We start from the raw sequence: 22,734 nt of genomic DNA on the forward strand, positions 1-22,734 counted from the left end.
TAAATACTGGTTCTAGAGCCTGTTAGTTTTGTGCTGTTAGGCAAGTTACTTAACCTTAAAGTGCCTCAATTTTCTATTACGAAAAATGAGGATAGTAATGACTCCTATCTCATAAAGGATTAAATTAGTTAATACTTGATTAGCACTTAGAAGAAAGCCTAACCCTAACCTTATAGTAGTGCTCAATAAGCTATTATTAACTATATTTTCCTATGTATTTAATATAAATAAGGGAGATATTTGGAAAACTGTGATGCAAAAAAAACCCAAAACAACCTTATAGCACTGCCAATATAATCTAGTGGTACATTTTTAAAGTGTAAAAAATTACAGGATGGCTGCATATACTTATATAAGAATATTGTTACCAGAGAGCAAAATAATCTCTAGGGGATCCGAAAAATAGTCTACTGTTTCTGGTTAACCTTTAAATCCTCATGCTTGTTGATTAAATAAAGATCTCTGCCCTAATCAACTGTTAGCTCAGGGACTAAGTAAAGAAACTAAGGCTTAGAGACATTAATTTGTCCCAAATCACACAGTTGTGAACGAGTATTCATACTCAGGCTTGTCTGACTCCTGATTCTATGTCATTCTACTTGATCTATACCACAGTTCTCCCCATCAGAAACGGGGAGTCAGGTGGGCAGGTGAGCCCCAAACAGCATTATTCATAGTGCCACCATTTCTTACAATGTTTCTGTAGGAATATGCTTGTATCAGTTTCGGACAGACCCTGGGACATGTCTCCTCCTTGTCCATTACACAATTCTCCATCGGATGCTCCCAAAGTTACCTCCTGGCCATAAGAAAGGAGAACTCTATAGTTCTAAGACATAGAGCATAGCTCCCAAAGCATATTGCAAAAGTAGAGGAAGTTGTAAGCAGATGGGATTAAGAAAGCTAAGCTCCTTCCTTCTCTTCTTCCTCGCTAAGATTTCTTCTGTCCTGTTACCATCTATTTTTATACAAGATAGGTTTCTCTTTTGCTTAGCTCACAATATACCAAATTAGCAGATTTCCCAGTATACACCTGTTCCTGAAACAAGTACAAGGTACCTTAGGACTTACACTAAATTAACAAATAACAAAGCACAAACACAGAAAGAAAACATTCTCCCTCCAACCCTTTCCTTTCTCTTTTGTTTCATCATAGTTCCTTACAAAAGCAGGCATTTGCACATCAAGGACCAATGGTGATTAGCCCTGAAAAGGAAAAATTCACACATAGGAAAAGAGGTGTTCATAACAATCTCAAAAATTCTCAACTTAATCTAAATATTAGCATGCTAAAAGTTGGAGGCAAATTAAGAATAAGGCTAAAGGTATCCACATGATATCTAGGATGACAAAATACACTAAGTTCCAGTCCTAATTTGGACATTTAAAAGTAGCATGACCAATGTTCAGCAAATATTTACTGATAGAAATCTAAGTGCCAGAGAGTGGTTGTAAACACAGTGGGTAAAAAATGATTTTAGTCCTTCACAAAACATCTAAACATTAGTTTACTTGCCTTCTAAATTTAGTTTATTGGTAATATGAATTGCTATTGTTATTTATTGAATGCTCAGTGTTAGGCACTATGCTTAGTGACTTATAAAAATGTAAAAACTGAGAATAAAAATTTCACAACCACCCATGATTCAGATACTACTATCCCCATTTTACAGATAAGAAAACTGAAGCAATTAAAGTTACCTTACTTCAAACCCAAATCTACTTTATTCCACAGTCCATATCTGAAACCACTATGCAATGCTATAAAATAGATACCAGTGCTTCTCAGGAATACCATACCAATAAGATGATATGAAAAACTGTACAAACTTAAGCCACATTTACACGGTTTATTTATTTACATATTAAAAGAATAAATCTACAGCATGATAATCAAGAAGCAATACAGCATTAGTAACAGTCAGGACATGGAAAGAAACTAAGTGTCCATAAATGAATTAATGGATAAAGAAAATGTGGTATATACAATGAAATATTATTCAGCCATGAAAAGGTTATCCTGCAATCTGTGACAACATGGATGGACCTTGAGGGCATTATGCTACGTGAGATAAGTCAGAGAAAACAAATACTATATGATCTCACTTACATGTGGAATCTTTAAAAAAAAAAAACTCATAGATACAGAGAACAGATTGGTAGCTGCCAGAGGCAGGGGGAGGAGTGGGTGAAATGCGTAAAGGTGGTCAAAAGGTGCAAACTTCCAGTTATAAGAAAAATAAGTCCTTAGGCTATAATGTAGAGCATGGTGACTATAGTTAACAATACTGTTTTGTATATCTGAAAGTTGCTAAGGGAGTAGATCTTAAAAGTTCTCATCACAAAGAAAAAAAAAACAACTATGTGTGGTGGCAGATGTTAACTAAACTTATTGTGCTGACCATTTTGCAATACATATATCAATCCATTATGTTGTACACCTAAAACTAATACAATGCTATATGTCAATTTTACCTCATTAGAAGGGGGGACAAGACAACATTAGGGTTTAGGAGAACAGACTGAGACAAAAAAGGGTTCAAATTCAGTGTCCAGCATTTATTATATGACTGACTTTAGAAAAATTATTTAATCTCTGTATGTAGCAGTTTCACATCTGTAAAATGTGGACAATTATAATATCAACTTCTTGGTAATGTTCAATAGATGTGACAATACTTGATAAATGGTGGGCTACATTCAAAAGAAGAAAAAAATGTTATGCATAAAAAAACAGAAAGAAAATACAACAAAATTTTAGGAGTATTTGGGTTATGGGATTATAGGTTTTTTCTACTCCTTTCTCCTTTTCTCCTTTATTTTACAAATAAATGTTTGACAGCACACATTGCCGTCACTGTAGAAAATAACATAGGCTTTAAAATTTTAAACGTATGACAAACCTGAAATCAGCTAAAAAACAACTACTAGTTGAAATACTGGTAATCCAAGTTTATAAAAGCTTAAAAAATTATGTTACACAATAGAAAACTAAAGGGTGACCATCGTTTTCAAAGCTCCAGTGACTCACTAGTGAATGAAACAAAAAAGCAGACTCACAGATATAGAGAACAAACTAGTGGTTACTGGTGGGAAGATGGAAGCGAGGAGGGCAATTTAAGGGTAGTGTGGAAAAAGAGGGTTATTATGGGATTAGATGAAATTATGTATATGAAACTTTTGAAAACTGTAAAGCACTACAGAATTTAAAGACTCTTTCATCTAGTAAAAAAGAAATTTTTTTTTAAAAAAGATCCAGTCAATCAGAGAACATGATTTTCTGAATTGAGATTATGATCCTATACACATAAAAGTATGTAACATTTTATATTGAATGGGAACTTGCACACCCAGACTGGCTAAATGACTAACACAAAGTGATCCACAAATTAGTAGTAAAACACCAAGATGAAAACCTGCTTGCCTTTCCACTCTACCTTTATGCCTCTCAGTGTTTCTTATGGGAAAAAAAAAAAAAAAAAAAAAAAACCATTCCAAGAAAATTTTCCTCTTCAAATATTCAGAATCCTAACTGGAAATAAGGAGAAACTAGCCTGAGATTCTATAGTTTTGTTTTTTTTTGCGGTACGCGGGCCTCTCACTGCTGTGGCCTCTCCCGTTGCGGAGCACAGGCTCCGGACGTGCAGGCTCAGTGGCCATGGCTCACGGGCCCAGCTGCTCCGCGGCATGTGGGATCCTCCCGGACCAGGGCACAAACCCGTGTACCCTGCATTGGCAGGCGGACTCTCAACCACTGCGCCACCAGGGAAGCCCGATTCTATAGCTTTTTAAGAAAAGACAGACTCTCCTTCAAAATTACTTGTAAATCTAGAAATAAGTGAAATATGGTCAAGAATATTGATAAAATATACAATACAAGCATTTGATAAATTGCATTTTTATTAACTTATAAGTCTTTTATATTTTTGTCCACAACGTGCAGTAAAATCAAAAGTAAGTTAATGTATTTGTTTGAAAACATTCTGTAATTCAGATTGATCTTTTTATTGTAATATAGAATAAACATTTAGGGAAAAGTTTTCAATTAGCAATAATAGCACGCCTCAGATAAACCTCATTGGGTATGATACTGCCACTGCACAAAGCTGGAAGAGACATTAATATGGGTTGTTTTGAGAGGAAAACTGATAAATTTTGCTCAGGCATCACATAGGTAAACTAAGAGGAAATAATGCTAAACTACTTTTAAGGGTTCAGCTAAACCTGCCCCAAAATTACTTTACTATGAGAGATTGATACCTGGAATTCATGGACCCTTCATCAAGGGAAAATCATTAAAAAGAGGATAGCATTGTCTTACACGGTTTGGGCATTTATCTGACCATACAGATAGAGAGAAATGAAAGAAATGATCTCGAGTCCCTTCCAACTTCACAGTTTTTCAAATAAACCAAAGCAAAACAAAAACATACAACTTAAGATGAACAACAGCAGGAAAATAAGAAAAATAGTACTAGCAAACACATGTCTCTATAGAAAAGACTTCATAAGGTCTAAATTCCTTATTTTCAAATTAATCAAAATCAAAACACAGGCAAACAGCAAATATTAATAAGGCACTGGAGCAAAGGGACAAATGATTCAAAGGAATAAATGAGGGATTAAGCAATTTTAAATACAAAACTTATTTAGCTAGTCAGAAGCACCTGAAAAATCGTACTAAATATACACAATGAAAAAAGAATTACTACCACACTAACACATACAAATTTACCTTTATCTTAGTGTGCACATCAAAGATATCTGGAATACTACCAAAAATAGTCTTAATCTCTTCTGGTGCAAGGATAGGCCCACCTCGTTGTCCTTCCTCTTCCAAAGGCACTTGAAATAGCTAAAAGGTAAAAAAAAGATTAGTTTAGGTCGACTGTGGAAAAAGAAAAAAAAATTAAAAATCTAACATACAGACAGTGATAAAGGAGAGCTATGATGTTAATGGAAAAGAAAAAAAAGTTGAAAAAAAAATACTTCTCCCTAAATTTGAGACCTTTTCTCATAACATTTTCTAGTCTGTTTAATCCTATTTATTTATTCATTTCTGTGTGTATATACAATCTTGTAATAAAATGTTACATTAGGGCTTCCCTGGTGGCGCAGTGGTTGAGAATCTGCCTGCCAATGCAGGGGACACGGGTTCGAACCCTGCTCTGGGAAGATCCCACATGCCACGGAGCAACTAGGCCAGTGAGCCACAACTACTGAGCCTCTGAGTGTCTGGAGCCTGTGCTCCGCAACAAGAGAGACCGCGATAGTGAGAGGCCCGCGCACCGCGATGAAGAGTGGCCCCTGCTTGCCGCAACTAGAGAAAGCCCTCGCACAGAAACGAAGACCCAACACAGCCAAAAATAAATAAATAAATAAATTTTTAAAAATAAAATAAAATGTTACATTAGAATCTAATAAAAGTTTATCACAGTTCTATAAATCATTAAAATTGTTAGTAGGATTCACAGTAATTTCTACTTTTTTATTCAAGTAAGTAAGGAACAAAGCAATAAGCAGTCATACACTTAATGTAAGTACTAAATGTTTTTAAATGATAGCAAAAAAACTTGGTTTAGGAGGAAAAGACTGGATGTGAAGCTAGAAGACCTGTTTATAACCATGTTGATCTAAGGTGGAGCTGAGGCAGTGATGCTAGCACAGGGGAGTGGCTGCAAATATAGATCATCATTAGCAGAGAGGTGTGACTGCACAGAGACCATAATAAATCAATTGCTTGCAGACTCATATCAAAACCCTGTCAGAAGTGGCAAGTGAAAACAAGCTCAGGAAAAAAAAAAAAAACAAGCTCAGGGCTCCCACTAATTCTGCATTATGGTGAGTTGTATAATTTTTCATTATATATTACAATATAATAATAATAGAAATAAAGTGCACAATAATGTAATGCCCTTGAATCATCCCGAAACCATCCCCCGCACCTCCACCATACGTGGAATAATTGTCTTCCAGAAAACCGGCCCCTGGTGCCAAAAAGGTTGGGGGCTACTGTATTATATGATTCCATTTTATGACATTTTCAAAAACCACAGAATTAAAAAAACAAACAAACAAAAAAAAAAACACAGAATTATAAAAATGGGGAATAGATCAGTGGTTACCAGGAGGTGGAAGGAGAAAAGGGTGTGACATAAAGGAATAGTACCAGGAGTTTTTTGGGGGATGGAAATATTCTGTATCCTGATTGTAGTGGTGGTTAAACAAATTTTCACGTGTTAAAATTCATGGAAATGTACATCAAAGAAAGAGTCAATTTTACTATATAATTAATAAAATTTGACTTAAATTTTAAAATGTTCATTGACTATTCAAAGTAAAAATAATAATGTATTATTGTGTTCTTAACATATGTGGAAGTAAAATGAATGACAACAGCACAAAGGGCAGGAGGGGATTGAAGGAAGGGGGGAAGAAAGTACATTCTAAATAGTAAGAAACTTCATTAAGATTATGAATTGTTCCTATTTTTAAGAACGACTACAATTCTACAACAGTTTATCCCCCTTTAAAAAAAATATGTGTGTGTGTATATATATATATATATATATATTCAGGCTTTCCATTTCTGTAAGTATGGTGAAAGCTACCTGCTGAAAACAAAATACTGAAGAAAAACCTCTTTCTAAATACAGCAATAAGCTGACAAGAAAGTGAGGTACCTTCAGAGGCCAAAATCTAAGTGAAAGTAGAAAGCTGAGTACTAAATCACCTTTTGCCCCAAAGACATTTGCCTAAACTGATGAAAGTTAAGCTTCACCTATAAAAGCCTCAGTGGGAACAGGAGACCAACACAAAACCTGGTTTCCAACATACTAACAACTTCCAGTTGTTTAACTGGAAGTTAAACTTCCAGTTTAACCAATGATCCAGAAATTCCAGGTTTTTGCCCAGAATATGTTCTCAAGGAGCCATGAATAAGAATATTCACAGCAGCACTACTAGTAATAGTAAAAACAAACAGCAACGAAACACTAAAACAAATTTCAATGTCAGCAATGAAACACTAAAACAAATCTCAATGTCTATTAAAAATAAAAGTTAAAGTTGAAATATTCATACAGGAAAATGAATTACTACTACATGCAGTGACACAGATGTGTTTCAAAAACATTTCTATCAAGTGAAAAAAGCAATTCACTAAAAAATATATACTGTTACATTTGATGTTCTACACATATGTGATAGATCTATAAGGAAAATGATAAGCACAAAATTCCAGATTACAGTTATCGCTGAGAGAGGGGAAAGAAATGGAATTGGGAAAAAACACAATAGAGGATGCAAAGATATCTGTAACCATTTATAAGCATTCCTTTATCTAGTCAACATTTAATTAAAATTCCTAAACAAAAATGTTAAGACACCAAAATACTTCAAGATTCATTAAAACTTCTCAGTATTCTTAAGACACAATACCTTAAAACAGTTCTACTGTGTTTGTTTTAATCCCTCATATAAAATTAGTTAGCCAAAAAACTATTGATTCTACCTTTCCAATATTTCTCAAATCTATCCTCTTTTCATTCTCACTGATACTATCCTAAGAAGTTCAGGTTCTCAAAATCTCTAACCAAGACTGCCAAAATAACCTCCGAGTAGATCTCCTTGCCTCCACAATTTCCCCTTCTTCAATACCTCCTTCAAAGTGAACCAAGTTCCCTTCTAAAATACAAGTCAAGTGATATCATCCCCCCTCCCATCAAAAATTCTTCTATAATTACACGTGACACACTGTACAAAGGCTGTCTCCAGTCTGGCATAAGCAGTCTTAACTCTCACTGTATCCATACTCCAACCCCTATCCCAGTCCACTTAACCCACCCTCAACTCTAATCCCCCTAGACTACTCTGTAATACTTTGAATGATACGTATCTTCAGTTTGTACTGTTGGAATAATCTCAAATACACTTCCTACCATACTCTTTGCATGCACCAATCATAATTATGCTTTAAAACTCACTTCAATTTGTATCTTCTTTATGATACTTCTTCCAGTGTTCAACCATTGAAAATTCCAGACCAAACCTTCCCTAAGCTGGAAGAGGAGCAAAATTCTCACCATACAATCTCCAAATGCCTTAACTAAACCTCCCTCATGAAGTTCATAACCTTCCACTTGGTATTATAATAGGTGTGTATGTTTTAACTCCTCTTCCAGTCTAAGTTCCTTTAAAACAGGAACCCTCTTTAACACTTGTCACAAAACTTTATATTAATAGGTACCTAAGTATTATTTGGAATACATCAAGCTTCTCGATAGTCACTTAATTTGGGAGCTAAGCTAAAATTAAGCTATTCCAAATCCAAACTACAAAAAAAAAAAAAGACACATTAGTCCTAAAAAAAAAAAGCTTAAAAAGAACACTATCATGAATTTAGACCACAATCTTTTAAATAAACTTAGGTGAGTTTATACTAAGCACAGTGGTATGAAAGTCTGTCTACAGTGTAATAATTACAAGTGCTTTTGAAAAAGAAGTTTTAGTGAATTTAATTGATATGCAAATTAAAATTCTGAAACTCCAGTGCCTTTACCACAGCCTGAAAGGATTTACATTTCTACGTAATAAATGCTACCAAAGTACATGAACAGTATATGCCAAGGGGATTTTCTGCTACTCAACCACATTTTGGCTGACTATAAAAACTTCAACAAGAAACTCATCTAGGATGATTTCCCTTGAGGAAGAAGAGCAGAGCTGACTTAAAACAAGTGAAGTTTAATATAGCAGAGGGCCTCATAAAACCCTGACTACTGCTAAACAAATTAACTGTGAAGAATAATCTCTCTGTGAATACCAAGAAAGAAGTCTTTTCATTTCTTATTCATGCATTTTATCAATGGTACAAGCAACTAAAGGCCATTATATTGGACCTTAATGAGATATATTAAGATTTCAAATAGAGATCAGTTAAAAATTAAACCCAAATCAGAAACTCCCTATTATTTTTCTATTCAAAGTCAAGCTTGGTGGTATCAACCTTATTTTCCTGACAAATTATTTCCTTCATTACCACAAAGTTATTCCTTCTTTCTACAGATTCCAAAATAATGTCCTATTACTGTGACTTTCAGAACCTTGAATTTTGATTTATTCCTTAATATCTTCTTCAATCTCAACCTACAAGGATTCATTAAAATTGTTTTTCTTCAGAAATAACTTCACAGTACATTTAATATTAGTAAGCAATGAGTCAACATTTGACTACTGCGTAATTTAAGAAAACTCGACACAGTGAAGGATTACTAAAAAAAATGACTGACAACCATATTGTTATGCTTCATTGCTAATTGCTTTTCCATATATATACAGTACTAAATAAAGCAGTGACTCTAGAATACACATTATCAGAAAAAGCTACCGCTTCCAAATATAAATGCAGTATCTTGACATGGAAGCTGCTAAATTCTGAATTAAACTCAGTCCCCTCTAAGATTGTCTATTGAGGATCCTTCTCTCTTTAAAGTCACTATTAAAAAAAGATGCTATTTCTGCATGAATAAAACGCTACTCTTACAGTTATGCCATTTCCCTAAGAGCAGTTTTTGTCATACATTTTCATTTTTAATATCTGTTCAAATTCTATGCTTATATAATTTTCTTATAAAAAATAATACCACTTAGATTTTTTTACTTATAAACACTGGAACAGAGAACATTTTTCCAAACTCTTACCTGAATAATTGTGGCCAATATATTTACGTAATTACTTTCAGTCTGATAGAGCTCTCTTGCAACTTGCCACCTGGCTGACTGCTTTGAAGGAACTGGAGTAGAATTTTTAGATGACTTAGTACAAGACTTTGGTGTTTCTAAAAGGTAAAAAGGAGGAAAGATTTAAAATGGAAGTCAGATGTAAGTATCAAACACTACAAATTTAATAGAAAAAAAGGGAAAGATATCTACTCTTATAAATATACCACCATACACATTTTCATTAAAGTAGAATTTCCTCCTAGAATAAGGCCAGAAAAAAATAATGGTCATGTACTCTTCAAAAATATCGAGGTCATTAAAAACAAAGATTGATTAAAAAAAAGAACTGTTCCAGATAAGAAGAGACTAGAGAAAGATAACACAACAACCTGTGATCATGGATTGGATCCTAAGCCAGAAAAAACTTTTTTCTTTTGCTTAAAAGCACATTAGAACATTAGTGAAATAACTGGTAAAATTTGAAGGTCTATAGAATAGATCATAGTATTAAATGTTAATTTCCTAATTATAATACTTATACTGTACTTATGTAAGAAATGTTCCTGTATTTTGGGAAATACACAATTAAGTATTTAGAGGTAGAGGCACATCATATCTCCAACTTACTCTCCGAACAGCACAGATATAAAAAATACACGTGTATGTAAAAAAAGAGAGAGAGAGAGAATGAATGAATGTATACTAAAGCAAATATGGCAGAATATTTCCATTTAGGAAATCTGAGAGTACAGGAATCTTTACAGCAATATATAAAGATATTTAAGTTAAAAAAGAAGGAAAAGGTTGTTACGATTACACAGTCAAAATAATGGAAAACTTTTCATATATATATATGGAGAAAGACTCCCTTAAAAAAAAAAACAAAAAAAAAAACCCAACAACATTAACTAAATTCTCTGTTAAAGTATCTTAACATAAGATATTCAGTCTAACCCAAATTGGAGGGAGGATGCATTAGTATATTTTATATGTATCTCAAGAAAAAAATTTTAATGAAATTTCATGAAAGCTTAAGATACATTTTCTTACTATCAATACGGTTAGAATACTTAAACATTATATACAGAATCTCCTAATAGCAAGTTTCTCAATAGGAAAAGGAATGTATAACGCATAATAGAATGACATGAAAGAAGACAATATTTAGTCCCAGCATATCAAATTTACTCAATGATAAATAATCTTAAGCATTAATTTAAACAATCATGCATACTGTGGAGTTCTGAATGTTTAAAAAAAAACAAAAAAACAGACTTCAAAGAATTTCCCACTTGCCATGTATTATTTTGGGCTACACTCACCAGACCCAGGAGCCTCTGCCATTACGGTATACTTTAGGGGGAAAAAAACTGACATACACTGATCTAATTTAATTATTGTGTCTAAGCAGTGATCTACAAACTGGGTATTCTATTATTCAGAATACCTAATATATAACAGTTGTCATGTCTGTTTTCTTTAGTGGTTCATTTTCTTCTGTCCCCTCAACTTCATATTCAAGCTTCAGTCCTTTATGTTCATCTCTTACCATCTCATGCCCATTAGGTCCACCATGATCACAGAACCAGTAAATTCTTAGATCTACATATCTAATCATAATCCCCCGCCCAAGCACCTGGTTCAGCTCTTCCAAATGCCTACTGGACATTTCTACCTCAATTTAACCTGGATTTTCTCTCAAACTACACTCTTTCCTCCAAAATATAAACTTTCTATTTTTGCTAAGGAAGAATTTCTTCCATTTAATACTTTGCCATCTTCTCCTCTTCCTCCCCATCACTCCATTCTATCAATATTTCCCCAGTGCTTCTTACTTTTCTTTCCAAACATCATCAACTCTGGTTTAGGGCCTTATTACCTTGTGGCCCAAGTCTCTAGAGGTTACTTCATGGTCAGGCTATCTCTAAACTGCTTTACTTCTAATCATGCTTCAGAATAATCCACTACAAATTACTTACTCAATGAATCACTCTGCTGCTCAAGTTTCTAAAGTTCCTTGCTGATGACAATATACAGATCAGACATGCCAGTCTGATCTCAAAGTTCTCTAATATTAGGCCCCAATTAACCTTTCTAATTTGACTCTGACTCCTCCATCCTCCAATCAAACTGACCTATTCACTTTTCCCTAAAAACTCATTTTGTAGGCTGTTACCTGTATTCTTGCTCCTCTTATAATCTCAAATCCACCTCAGTTTTCTGGGCCTACCTTAAATTGACTTTCAATTCCTTCCATGAATATTTAGTGAGTACCTACTCTATACTAGGCACTGGGAATAAAGCAGAGAAGCTAGACAAGGTTCTTGTTCTCTTCCAGCTTACATTCTGGTGAAGCAAGTAAAATAAAGCAGTAAACAAACAATTCTAACAGTGATAACTACTACTGAAGGCAACAACCAGGTAATGGGTTGGTAGGAAGGAGTAGTGGGACAGAGACTTAACTTTAAAGAGAACCCCGATAAGATTTAAGACAGGGAGAGCAAATATAAAGTTCCTGAGGTATGGTTGTAGTAGAAAAATCTGAAGAATAATGAAGATATTATGACTGACACCCAGAGAGGATTAGTGGAGGACAAAAGCACATGAGGTTAGAAGTAGGTGAAGAAAGATTACATAGGAACCTGAAAGCTACGGTAATACAAAGCCATTGAATGACTTCATGCAGAGGAGCGGCATGAACTAATTTATACGTTTTTAGAGACTGGTTAGTCTGCATGTAGAAAGGCAAAAATGAGTACAGGGAGACCACCTTGGGGACCACTGCAATTGTCTAAGAGAGACCATTTTTACAGAAAAGGTTGATAAAGGAAGCGTAACAAAGGAACAGAGTTGGAGTGGCAGAGAGAATCAAGAGTTCTAATTTGATGATGTTAAGTTTAGGATGTGTATTAGACATGAACAAGGAGGTGTCAAGTATATTGTTGGACAGGGAAAACCTCAAATTTGGGAGTCAACAGCACATAGAAAAGCCATGGAATTAAATGAGATAATTTAGGAAGAATTCAATGGAGAAGAAACGACTCGGGAATAATATTCCACATTTAGAGTTAGAGAGAGAAGTTAGGTCAAGGAGAATGTGAAACAAGTGATATGCAAAAGCCAAAATTAAAAAATGTGTCCAGGAAGGAGCAGCTGCTCGTGTGTTGAATACTGCTGATTACACAAACACTGTCAGCACCCCCAGCAAGAGCGACTGGAATGAGTGAAACTCAACTGGAATGAACTGAAAGGAAAATGAAAAGCAAGGAAATGAGACAATGGATCAAGGTGATTCCTTCAAGAGTACCTATATGAAAGGGAAGAGGGAAATGGGACAGTAAGTGGAAAGTATTACAGAGTCCAGGGAAGGTTTTGATTGTTTCATAAATTAGAAAACACAACAAATTTGTGTGCAGACTAAAAAAAACAGAGGGGAAAAACTGAAGATCAAGAGAGAAGAGCTAATTATAGGTGGCTTCCTGTATCAGCTGAGAACAAAGTAAATTCACCTTCCTCTGTACCTATTTTCTCTATAATCTATGTGACATCTTCTATGATTCCTGTGTATTAAGAACCTGCTCTTTGAACAGTTCTATCACTTTCTAGCTGTGTGACCCCAGACAAGTTTTACTTCTCTAACCTCAATCTAGTCATCTGTAAAACAGGGACAATAAAACCTATCTTATAAATATACAAAACACATAAACAATTAGTATATAGCAAGCAACTATTAAATGTAAGCATTTTCATGTGCCTTTTCTCCTCAGACAGAACAAAGGTCATTAAAAACAGAGCCTTTCTGGGACTTCCCTGGTGGCTCAGTGGTTAAGAATCCGCCTGCCAATGCAGGGGAGACAGGTTCGAGCCCTGGTCCAGGAAGATCCCACATGCCGCGGAGCAACTAAGCCTGTGTGCCACAACTACTGACCCTGCGCTCTACAGCCCGAGAGCCACAACTACTGAGCCCACGTGCCACAAGTACTGAAGCCTGCGTGCCTAGAGCCTGTGCTCCGCAACAAGAGAAGCCACCGCAAGGAGAAGCCCGCACACCGAAACGAAGAGTAGCCCCCGCTCGCCGCAACTAAAGAAAGCCCGCGTGCAGCAACGAAGACCCAATGCAGCCAAAAATAAATTAATTAATTAATGTAAAACAAAGAGCCTTTCATATTCACTGTAGTAGGGATTTATCTATCTATATTCTAATAATTATTCTATTCCACTAAATTTAAACATCAATTTTTTAAAATGTGAATTACCTCCGTAGTTAATGCTAGATTCTGGTGTGTTGGAGATATCTAGGAGTGACCCTATAGAAAGGGAATGTTCAGCTGACGGGCGCTTACGGGGAGGGAAAGGTGACATGTCTGTCTCTCTTGAAAGCTGAGCAAGTGTCTCTTTTAAACGACGTCTTTTGCGATTGCTGTTTGGGGTATTTAGAGAAAGCAGTGATACTGATTTCTTGAGCTCAGGTGTATTAGCCTGCAATCAAAAGCACAAAAGCTCAATTTTACTTCAGTGGTTCTTTACTGAGACAGGAACAAAAGAAAAATATATTTACGAGTCTGACAAAATCGGGATTTTGCACAAGAACTGTACATCTATATACTCTTCCATGTAATTCAGAAGCTTCATGAAACATAATAATCAAAGGAGCATTGTAATTATCTAACCCTTAACACCTAATGCTTTTTCTCCATAGCACTATTACTATTACATATTCATCTGTAAGCTTCTTTATTGTCTACTCCCCATTAGGCCATAAACTCCAGGAAGACAAAGACCATTCATATTTCATTCACCATATCTCTGGCATTTAGCACAATGCTTGGACATAGTGCTCTCCAATATTTGTCGAATACCACTTGATTTTAGGAGTTCTCTTCTGAAATCTAAGGCATATTTTTTAAACTTTATGTCAGGAACCTTACATTGAGAATAAAAGAGTCCAAAGAGAACACAACAGAGTACATATTTAGATTTTATAGAAACACAATAAATCCACACCTTCGCTTTCAAATATTCCATTCAAAATTATTAAATCTCGAACTGAAGTAAATTTTCCTTAAAGCCTGCTTCTATACCTTTATGTCACATTTTGGTGAATGATACTACTTTTCACCAAGATCCAGCATCAAGGCTGGATTTTTCCTTGCCTATATTCCTTCTACTACAGTCATTTTTAAAATGCCATCTCTCCCCTTAATATTCTTCAGTGGTTCCAATACTTACAGGACAAATCCAAACCCTTTAACATATTAAAAACTTGATTCTGCCTATCTAGTCAGCTGTACCTGTTGGCCTTCCTTCCCACACTCTTTTCCAAAGCCATACTAAACTACTTGCTATTTTAATGTACTTTCAAGTTTTCATTCCCTCTCCCACCTGCTATCTAACATGAATGTCCTAACCAGGTTAGCCTAGGAAGCTGGCTCATATTTATTTGCTCTTTCAATCGCGCCTGAGTCTCTCAGAGTGAAGCTAGTTAGAATACATACATTACTCAATTATAGCAAATTTCTGCACGTCTCTCTTTCCTATAAGGTTCTAAGTTTTTGAAGATAGGGATGTTACTGTTCATGATGGTATTACCAAGAATTTGCACAGAATGAAAATCTACATAGACTATTACTCAATATCCAACTGTTTAATTATTCTGAAACCCCTAAATATGACAAAAAAGATGACCTGTGTGCTAATTATACTACGCTCTTTTGGGATAAAAAGGTGTCATCTTTATACAATCAAATTCACAGAATAAATGACAAAAGGGACAAAAAGCATACCTTTTCATATAAATACATAGTTTCTCCAGCTCGGGCATCCATCTGAATGCTTCCCCAGAACCACTAGGGGAAAGAACATTTTAATTAAGAATTTATCTCATCAGGTAAGCTATCAATATTACCAATGTTTTTTAAAAACCAATCTCATTCTAGAATTACTTGCCTCTTGCTTGACAACATAAAGTTTCTTTGAAGGTTCAAATGGAAGTTCTTTTACTATATTTTCTTCAACTATAAGGTGAGTGCATCTTTCATCTCCAACAGGTAAATAGTTTCCTCCTAAAGAGGAAAGCATACAAGCATACATAAGCCCAACTATTTAGCCCCAGGCCCAAATTTTTAAAGAGGCATATTCATCTCCTGATCAGCAGGAGTAAGGAATAAAATACATATAACTTCTAAATTATGCTAAATTCTACCTTGCATTTCAGTCATTTCTTCCATATTGGTTTTCTCTTCATCTGAAAATCCCAGGAAACTTAAAATGCAATCTTGAAATGGAGGAACTTTAAATTCATTTCTAAATTCATCAAATGATGCACAGAAATCCCTAAAAACAAAACACACTCTTCTAAAACCAGCTTAACTGAAATTCAATAAGTTAGGCAGATTAATTTATAAATCTACGGTAATTCTCAAGGTTTTAGCATAACCTGTTTACTGAAAATATTTTACATTTGGTCCTGAAATGTTCATAAAAACCTCAGTTAAAAAAAAAATTGACGTGTCCTCAGTCATCCCAGAAGTAACATCTCACAAAGTTTAATCACGGGTAATCTTTACAAGATGCAAATCTCTGCTCTGTACATGAAATTTTATATGCATTCCAGTTCTATAGTTTCATAAAATCTTAAGTAATAATGAAGTACAATAGCAAGGAATTATGTGATTGTAAAGCTTAACAAGGTTACGAAATGCAATCACCACTTAAAATGTAACCAGACAAACAGAAAATAAGAAAAAATACGGCACAACCCAAACATCCAGATGCATTAAGCTATTACCTGATAATTTTAGAATGTTCTTAATGGTTATTAAATTATTTCACAAAGTGAAGTTCAAAGATATCATAGATGTCTTGCCATTTTCAATTTTTTATAAACAAAACTTTGCTCCTCCTAGACTTTATTCCCTAAGCTTCACAAAGACTGAATTAATTTTTTATATACTAATCTATGAATTTTGGGCATGTGGGTTTATCTTCATGACACAACGTGACTGATTCACATAATTAACTACTGAATTTCTAAACACTTACTGTTCATTCCGCCTTTCCCAAGCTTTATATATCCATTCTGGTTTCATAATTGGAGTACCCAGGCTCACAGCTATCTAAAAACATAAACATGTTTATCATTAATTATATGGTGAATTTTTATCTTAAATAACTGCATTCATGCAAGTTATAAGCAATTATATACATACATTTTGCACAGTCTTAGATCATTGTTCATCTGCTTTGTAACAAAATATAAAGAAAAATTAACAGAAAAAACTATCTTTCCATCATACAATTTAGGTTAAAATAACTTTGAAACAAGTTCCATGATGTCCAAACTGTTTCACTGTATTTTAAATAAATACATCTGTGAAGTTAATTAAGTTCATCTTTATTACATTTCTATTTCTCTTTGTGTTTACCTCCTTGGAAGTACTAACCCCCAAGACAGCAGTAAGAGTAAGAGAAAATTTCTGATTAAGCCACTAAAACCTTAGATATGAATTGTAAATATACCTCCCAGGAATTCAACAATACCCTAAAATTACCATTTGCTACATAAATACACTGATGGAGGGTGGGAACAAAGTGATAAACTCTTCTTAACATATTCAGGTGCAATCTTAAACTAAGACTTTAATCCCAATGAAAGTATTTTCTCCCATTCTTTTATAATTTTCACAAGTTAAATCTTGGAACCATTTTATAAGAACAAAGTTCTTCTCTTAGATAAGAGAGAAATATCTGCCCTCATGACCTTCTGACTTCCTTATTCACCACTGCTCATAGTAATTTTTGCTAATATTATTCATCTGCCTAAACTGTTATCCATCTACCAACCTCCACAATCCCCATCATCTTTTAAGACCTAACTCAAGTTCCACTGCCTCCTTCAAACCTCAGGGGCCACACTCCTATGATTTAAAATTTTTACTAAATGTTCATATAGCAAAAATTGAATTTCTGATCCTCAATAAATTATGGGGGAAATAGACAGGATAAGAGCACTACTGTTAAATCCATCCTCAAACAGTGCTATATTGAAATATACAAAAATACCGAAGTTTACATACCCTGAATTTTTCTCCTTGTGTACAATTTGCCACCAAATGTGTAACTTTTGAATTAAAGTCTTTTCGAATAACTCCACCCATGTGATGAACCAATGTCACCAATCTGACCTCAAAAGAAAATGTAAACATTGACTTTATCATTAATTTGAACAAAATTTTAAACTATGTTTATAATTCATTTAGCATTTACTGAATACTTTCTATTTATAAGGTACATATGTGAATTTTATAAAGATAAATTTTATGTCAAAAAATTAAAGGTTCATTTGCCTTATTGGCACAGGCAAAATTATACAGAGATAGGCTAGTAAAGATGATCACACAAAACTAAGTTAATTAACAACTGGCTTTCACACAAGTAAGAAAGTAAATATATTACTTTTTGGAGGGGGGTGAAGTAGAAAAGAATAGCATTATTGCTTTGCCAAGCAAAGGGGGACATATCGGGCTCATGCCTGGAAAAACTGTGTGTCCCAGTACATTATTTTTTTAAAACCAGGTTGCCATCACACCAAGATTCTTCCCACAAAATTAGAGTAATACCCCATTAGCTCCAACATAAAAAATTTTATGGATCAAAGAAAGAAGTTTCTATGAATTCTCTAGAGCAATGAGAATGCTTTAAGGCTGGACCTGCATAACAAAAAATCACAATGCGTAAACAAAAACTTCAAATAATGTGGCTGATGTGATACTTAACAAAAAGACAGTTTAAACAGATTATATAGTCATGAAATTTTTCTAATTCACATACCAGCTATCCTAAATGAAATATCTGTTTCTTTACAAGGCTCTTCAGAGTATTTCTTCATAAAGTTTAAGACCTAGTATATTCATAGTAATTTCTCCTTCAATATTTTAAAAATAAAACCATGATATAACTACCAAAAAAAAGCTAATTTAAATTTATTTTGCTAGAAAAAATATTCTTTGAATAGAATGTTTTAAAATACTTACTAGTTCTTCTTTCTTCCTGAATCCAGTAAAACATAGTACTAGATTCATCATGCTTGTACAATAGAGTGGGCGACATGAAAATGGCAAAGGCTGAAGGATACAACAATTTTAAATCTGTGAGCTTCTTTACAGTAAAAATAGAACACATCTTTCTCAAGCTAAACGTATTTCCCTCTCTTGCCAATTAACTTTCCCAATCCAAAGATATACTTCCACCTTTCAATATGCAACAAATAGCCAAAACCCAGTTTCACAATAAAAATTTCCCATGATTCCCATATCATATTTGATACATATCATCTAGACACACTTTACTACTGGCAAATAAAACATAAATATTCATACCCAAACCTTTATTTCCAAAATGTACTTTGACACAGATGAAGTATTATAAGGAAAGATTTCCCTACGTTACTGTAAATGCTTCAAATTAAAGTTAAAAGAGGTCAAAAATAGTTTCTAATAAATACTAATAATACATACACTTGAACCAAATATGATTCCAATTTTTGAGCTAAAAAATGGAGATAATGAATAATTTAACAAATGGTTTTATCTATCTGTCTATACATGAAAGAGAATGGATAAAAAAATATATTTAATTTCCACTATTATACAGGAATGTTCTTTTCCATAATTGTGGCCTTTAAAAAGTTTATGTGGTTTCTGAAAGCAACACTTCTGAATCAAAACAGAGAATTAAAGATTATCATGTGCTCATTACTAGTATCTATAACAAAAGAAGCACAAAGACCCAAGCAATTTAAAGTTAAGGCAAGCTTAAGAATGCCAAAACAGAGCAATAAAAACCAAAGAATAGGTATTAACTCTACTACTACTCTTACACTGAAATGCTATTTAAAAACAAAAAGCTAAAGTAGGACTTCCCTGGTGGTGCAGTGGTTAAGAATCTGCCTGCCAATGCAGGGGACATGGGTTCAAGCCCTGGTCTGGGAAGAGCCCACATGCCGCAGAGCAACTAAGCCCGTGGGCCACAACTACTGAGCCTGCGCTCTAGAGCCAGCGAGCCACAACTACTGAGCCTACGTGCCACAACTACTGAAGCCCGCGCGCCTAGAGCCTGTGCTCCACAACAAGAGGAGCCACCACAATGAGAAGCCCGCGCGCCGCAACGAAGAGTAGTCCCCTCTCGCCGCAAATAGAGAAAGCCTGCACGCAGCAACGAAGACCCAACACAGTCATAAATGAATGAATGAATGAATAGATAAATAAATAAATAAATAGCTAAAGTAATTTCCCCAATTTTAAATCATGCAGAAACTGATAAAAATGGAATTGTGGTACCAGTTCTGTGTGAAGGAAAATTAAAGTTTATGTATATGTACACATCTTTAGAACTCAAGTTTAAGCAAACTACTACTTCCCAAGATACTGCAGGTATTGAGACTAAATATATGTAAATAATATTGTTTAGAATTAAAGGACTATATTAGAGTAGCCACTACTATTCCTATCCTAAATATTCACATTCTCAACAATTAATGAAATTTTTCTGCATAAAAATTCTTTAATAAAAATTTAACCTTGAGAAGTTATAATAAGCATATATTCTTTCTTACCTCTCCTTTTTGTGCACAGTTTAATACAACTGGTGGTCCAATAACTCTACAGTCAGTCTTGTATAACTCATTAAAGACAGAATCCTGGAAGTCCATGACTATGAATACATTTTCAAATTCTGGAGAATCCAAACTTTTAAATTCTTCAACTGATTCCATCTTCACAAATGGCACTTTAATTTCCTTGATTTTTTTCACGGAGTTATTAGAAATAAAATATTATAAAATTAATTCATGTGTCTCTCTAAATAAGACCTAAAAATCAATTCAATATCAACATTTTTATTTTTATATTTGTAGAAGTTTAAAATCATACAATAAGCATTATACTTATTAGTGAACAGTCATATTTCTTTACTTATGTTTTTATATAAACATATCTCCATCCATATTAAGATCTTAAATTTTGAAGATTATTATAAAGGCATAAGTTTCTGACATGACTTGGTAGTCATTATAAAGCATCTAGTATGCATACAAAATAAAGATGATGAATTTTTTAAGTACACGTATTTATAGTAAGATGCATTATAAAGATATCCACTACTGCTCTTTATTCTGATCAAGAAAATGATGCCACGCATATAGTTCTTCCTGCACAAACTGTTTTCAGAAAAATAGAAAAAATACTATGACATGCAACATCTACAAAAAGGATGGAGTTAACTTAATGATTTCAGTATATACAAGGGAAGTAAGAGAAATATATGAAATACGTAGGCAGTTGCAGCATGGCAAACACAGGATATAAAAAGGCAAGTGAGTGTTTAACACTTTATACTGTAGATCTATGAAAAAGAATGAAGATATTTTGGTATCTATATGCCTCCCGTTTTTAAAGAACAGAACCATTTAAAAGAAAATTCAAATGGGTCAGTAAATTATTTGGGACTTATTTGCTAGGCTGACGTGTAGGGCTGAATTGTGTATATCCAAAACTCATGCTGAAGTCTATAGGGATACCTTAGAATGTGACTATCTGGAGATATGGCCTTTCAACATGTTAATTAAGGTTAAATGAAGTCACAAGGGTGGATCCTAGTCAGATTGGATTAGTGGTGGATTGGTGTCCTTATAAGAGGGGGAAATTTGGACACACTAAAGAGCAGAGATGTGCATGTACAGAAGGCTGTGTGAAGATATATGAAGAAGGTGGCAGCCATCTACAAACCAAGGAGAGAGGCCTCAAGAGAAATCAAACCTGCTGACACCTTGATCTTGGACTTTTAGTCTCCAGGAAAGTGAGAAAATAAATTTCTGTTGTTTAAGTTGCCCAGTCTGTGGTATTTTGACATGGAGGCCCTCACAATCTAGTATAACTGGTATAGAGAGTTAGATATATTACATGCTGAGGTAAACTCCCTGATGACTGTCAATTATTGTGATTTGTAATTCTGGAAATAAAGCAAGAATTTAGAATAAATATAAAATTATTGAGAAAAAAGAAGCTAAAGAGTTTAAAGTGTCATCTTCATAAATACATAAATGGAATGTCATTTAAATCTAACAATGCCAAATTACTTTATAAGGATTTCATTATTTATGAAACATTATATTTTTGGGTTTCAGAAACACCCAAATTTTAAAATAAATGTAATAGTTTCTAGTAATCTAGCTTCAGAGTGCTCAGAGTATAACTTGTGCCTAATTTAGGTCCAATCACCATAAGTGGACTCTACAAATACAATCAAAGGAAGTGCAGCATGCCACATGCAATGAAATGCTTGACCTACCATATTAACAATACTTTTTATTAATTTTTCATCCGATTTTCCAGGACAACTTTCTTTTATCTTTATAACAGGGACTTCCATTATTTTAATAGTCTGTGGAAAAGAGACTTAAGTATGAGGTTAAGAAAACTATAAAATTTATTTATACACAGATGGAAGAAAAATATTTTAAAAAACCCAAAAATCTAAAAACTAAATTCCCATACCTTTAAGGCTTTTATAAGTTCTTCTTGTTTTCCAGCTTCTTGAACCAATATTATTCTTGTTTCAATCTGGGGCATTTCTTCTATTAAAATTAAAAATGTTTAAGTAAAACATTTTTATTCACTAACATCAAAATCAACAGCACATGCAACTTTAGGAAAGATCCATTTATACAGTGAAAAAGGAAGAAGTGGCTCTTCTCCTGACCAGTCATAACTGACTATATTCTAGCTAACAATGTTGCAGCTAGACTGCCCTCACATACGGGAAAAGCAATATCCAACAAGATGCTTTCACCTTCAAATTTGGGAAGCATTTATCCAAACAATAATAAAAAATCTAGTGTAAAGAGTTTCTGTTAACAAATTTTTACTGAATACCTGTAGCCTAGCTTAACAGTATTACAGTTAAATCATAAGAAAGTTACTAGTCAGTAAGTTTAGGATTAAAATAGTGATTTGA

General features: G+C 34.1%; 1 protein-coding gene and 1 non-coding gene across 9 annotated transcripts in view; both read right to left on the reverse strand.

The window, feature by feature from the left end:
- Positions 1–22,734, reverse strand: part of ECT2 (epithelial cell transforming 2) — a 63,623-nt gene that overhangs the window by 37,069 nt on the left and 3,820 nt on the right. For 3 of the 8 annotated variants that reach the window (XM_029215263.1, XM_029215264.1, XM_029215270.1), the window contains 12 exons: positions 22,275–22,354; positions 22,069–22,161; positions 20,336–20,518; positions 18,756–18,845; positions 17,799–17,906; positions 16,765–16,838; positions 15,926–16,056; positions 15,670–15,785; positions 15,507–15,569; positions 13,980–14,202; positions 9,703–9,839; positions 4,736–4,855 (listed from right to left, as the gene is read on the reverse strand). In XM_029215263.1, the coding sequence (XP_029071096.1) occupies positions 4,736–4,855; positions 9,703–9,839; positions 13,980–14,202; positions 15,507–15,569; positions 15,670–15,785; positions 15,926–16,056; positions 16,765–16,838; positions 17,799–17,906; positions 18,756–18,845; positions 20,336–20,518; positions 22,069–22,161; positions 22,275–22,354 (1,418 nt within the window). The remainder of the gene's footprint in view (positions 1–4,735; positions 4,856–9,702; positions 9,840–13,979; positions 14,203–15,506; positions 15,570–15,669; positions 15,786–15,925; positions 16,057–16,764; positions 16,839–17,798; positions 17,907–18,755; positions 18,846–20,335; positions 20,519–22,068; positions 22,162–22,274; positions 22,355–22,734) is intronic. The other 5 variants (XM_029215265.1, XM_029215266.1, XM_029215268.1 and 2 more) reach the window with 5 other exon arrangements.
- On the reverse strand, positions 3,968–4,108 carry LOC114891373. The gene has a single exon (XR_003792483.1). It is a non-coding gene; the product is annotated as a U4 spliceosomal RNA (small nuclear RNA).

Source organism: Monodon monoceros, unplaced genomic scaffold, assembly GCF_005190385.1.
Source record: "Monodon monoceros isolate NGI ecotype Baffin Bay Population unplaced genomic scaffold, NGI_Narwhal_1 Super_Scaffold_11, whole genome shotgun sequence".
NCBI classification, from domain to species: domain Eukaryota; kingdom Metazoa; phylum Chordata; class Mammalia; order Artiodactyla; family Monodontidae; genus Monodon; species Monodon monoceros.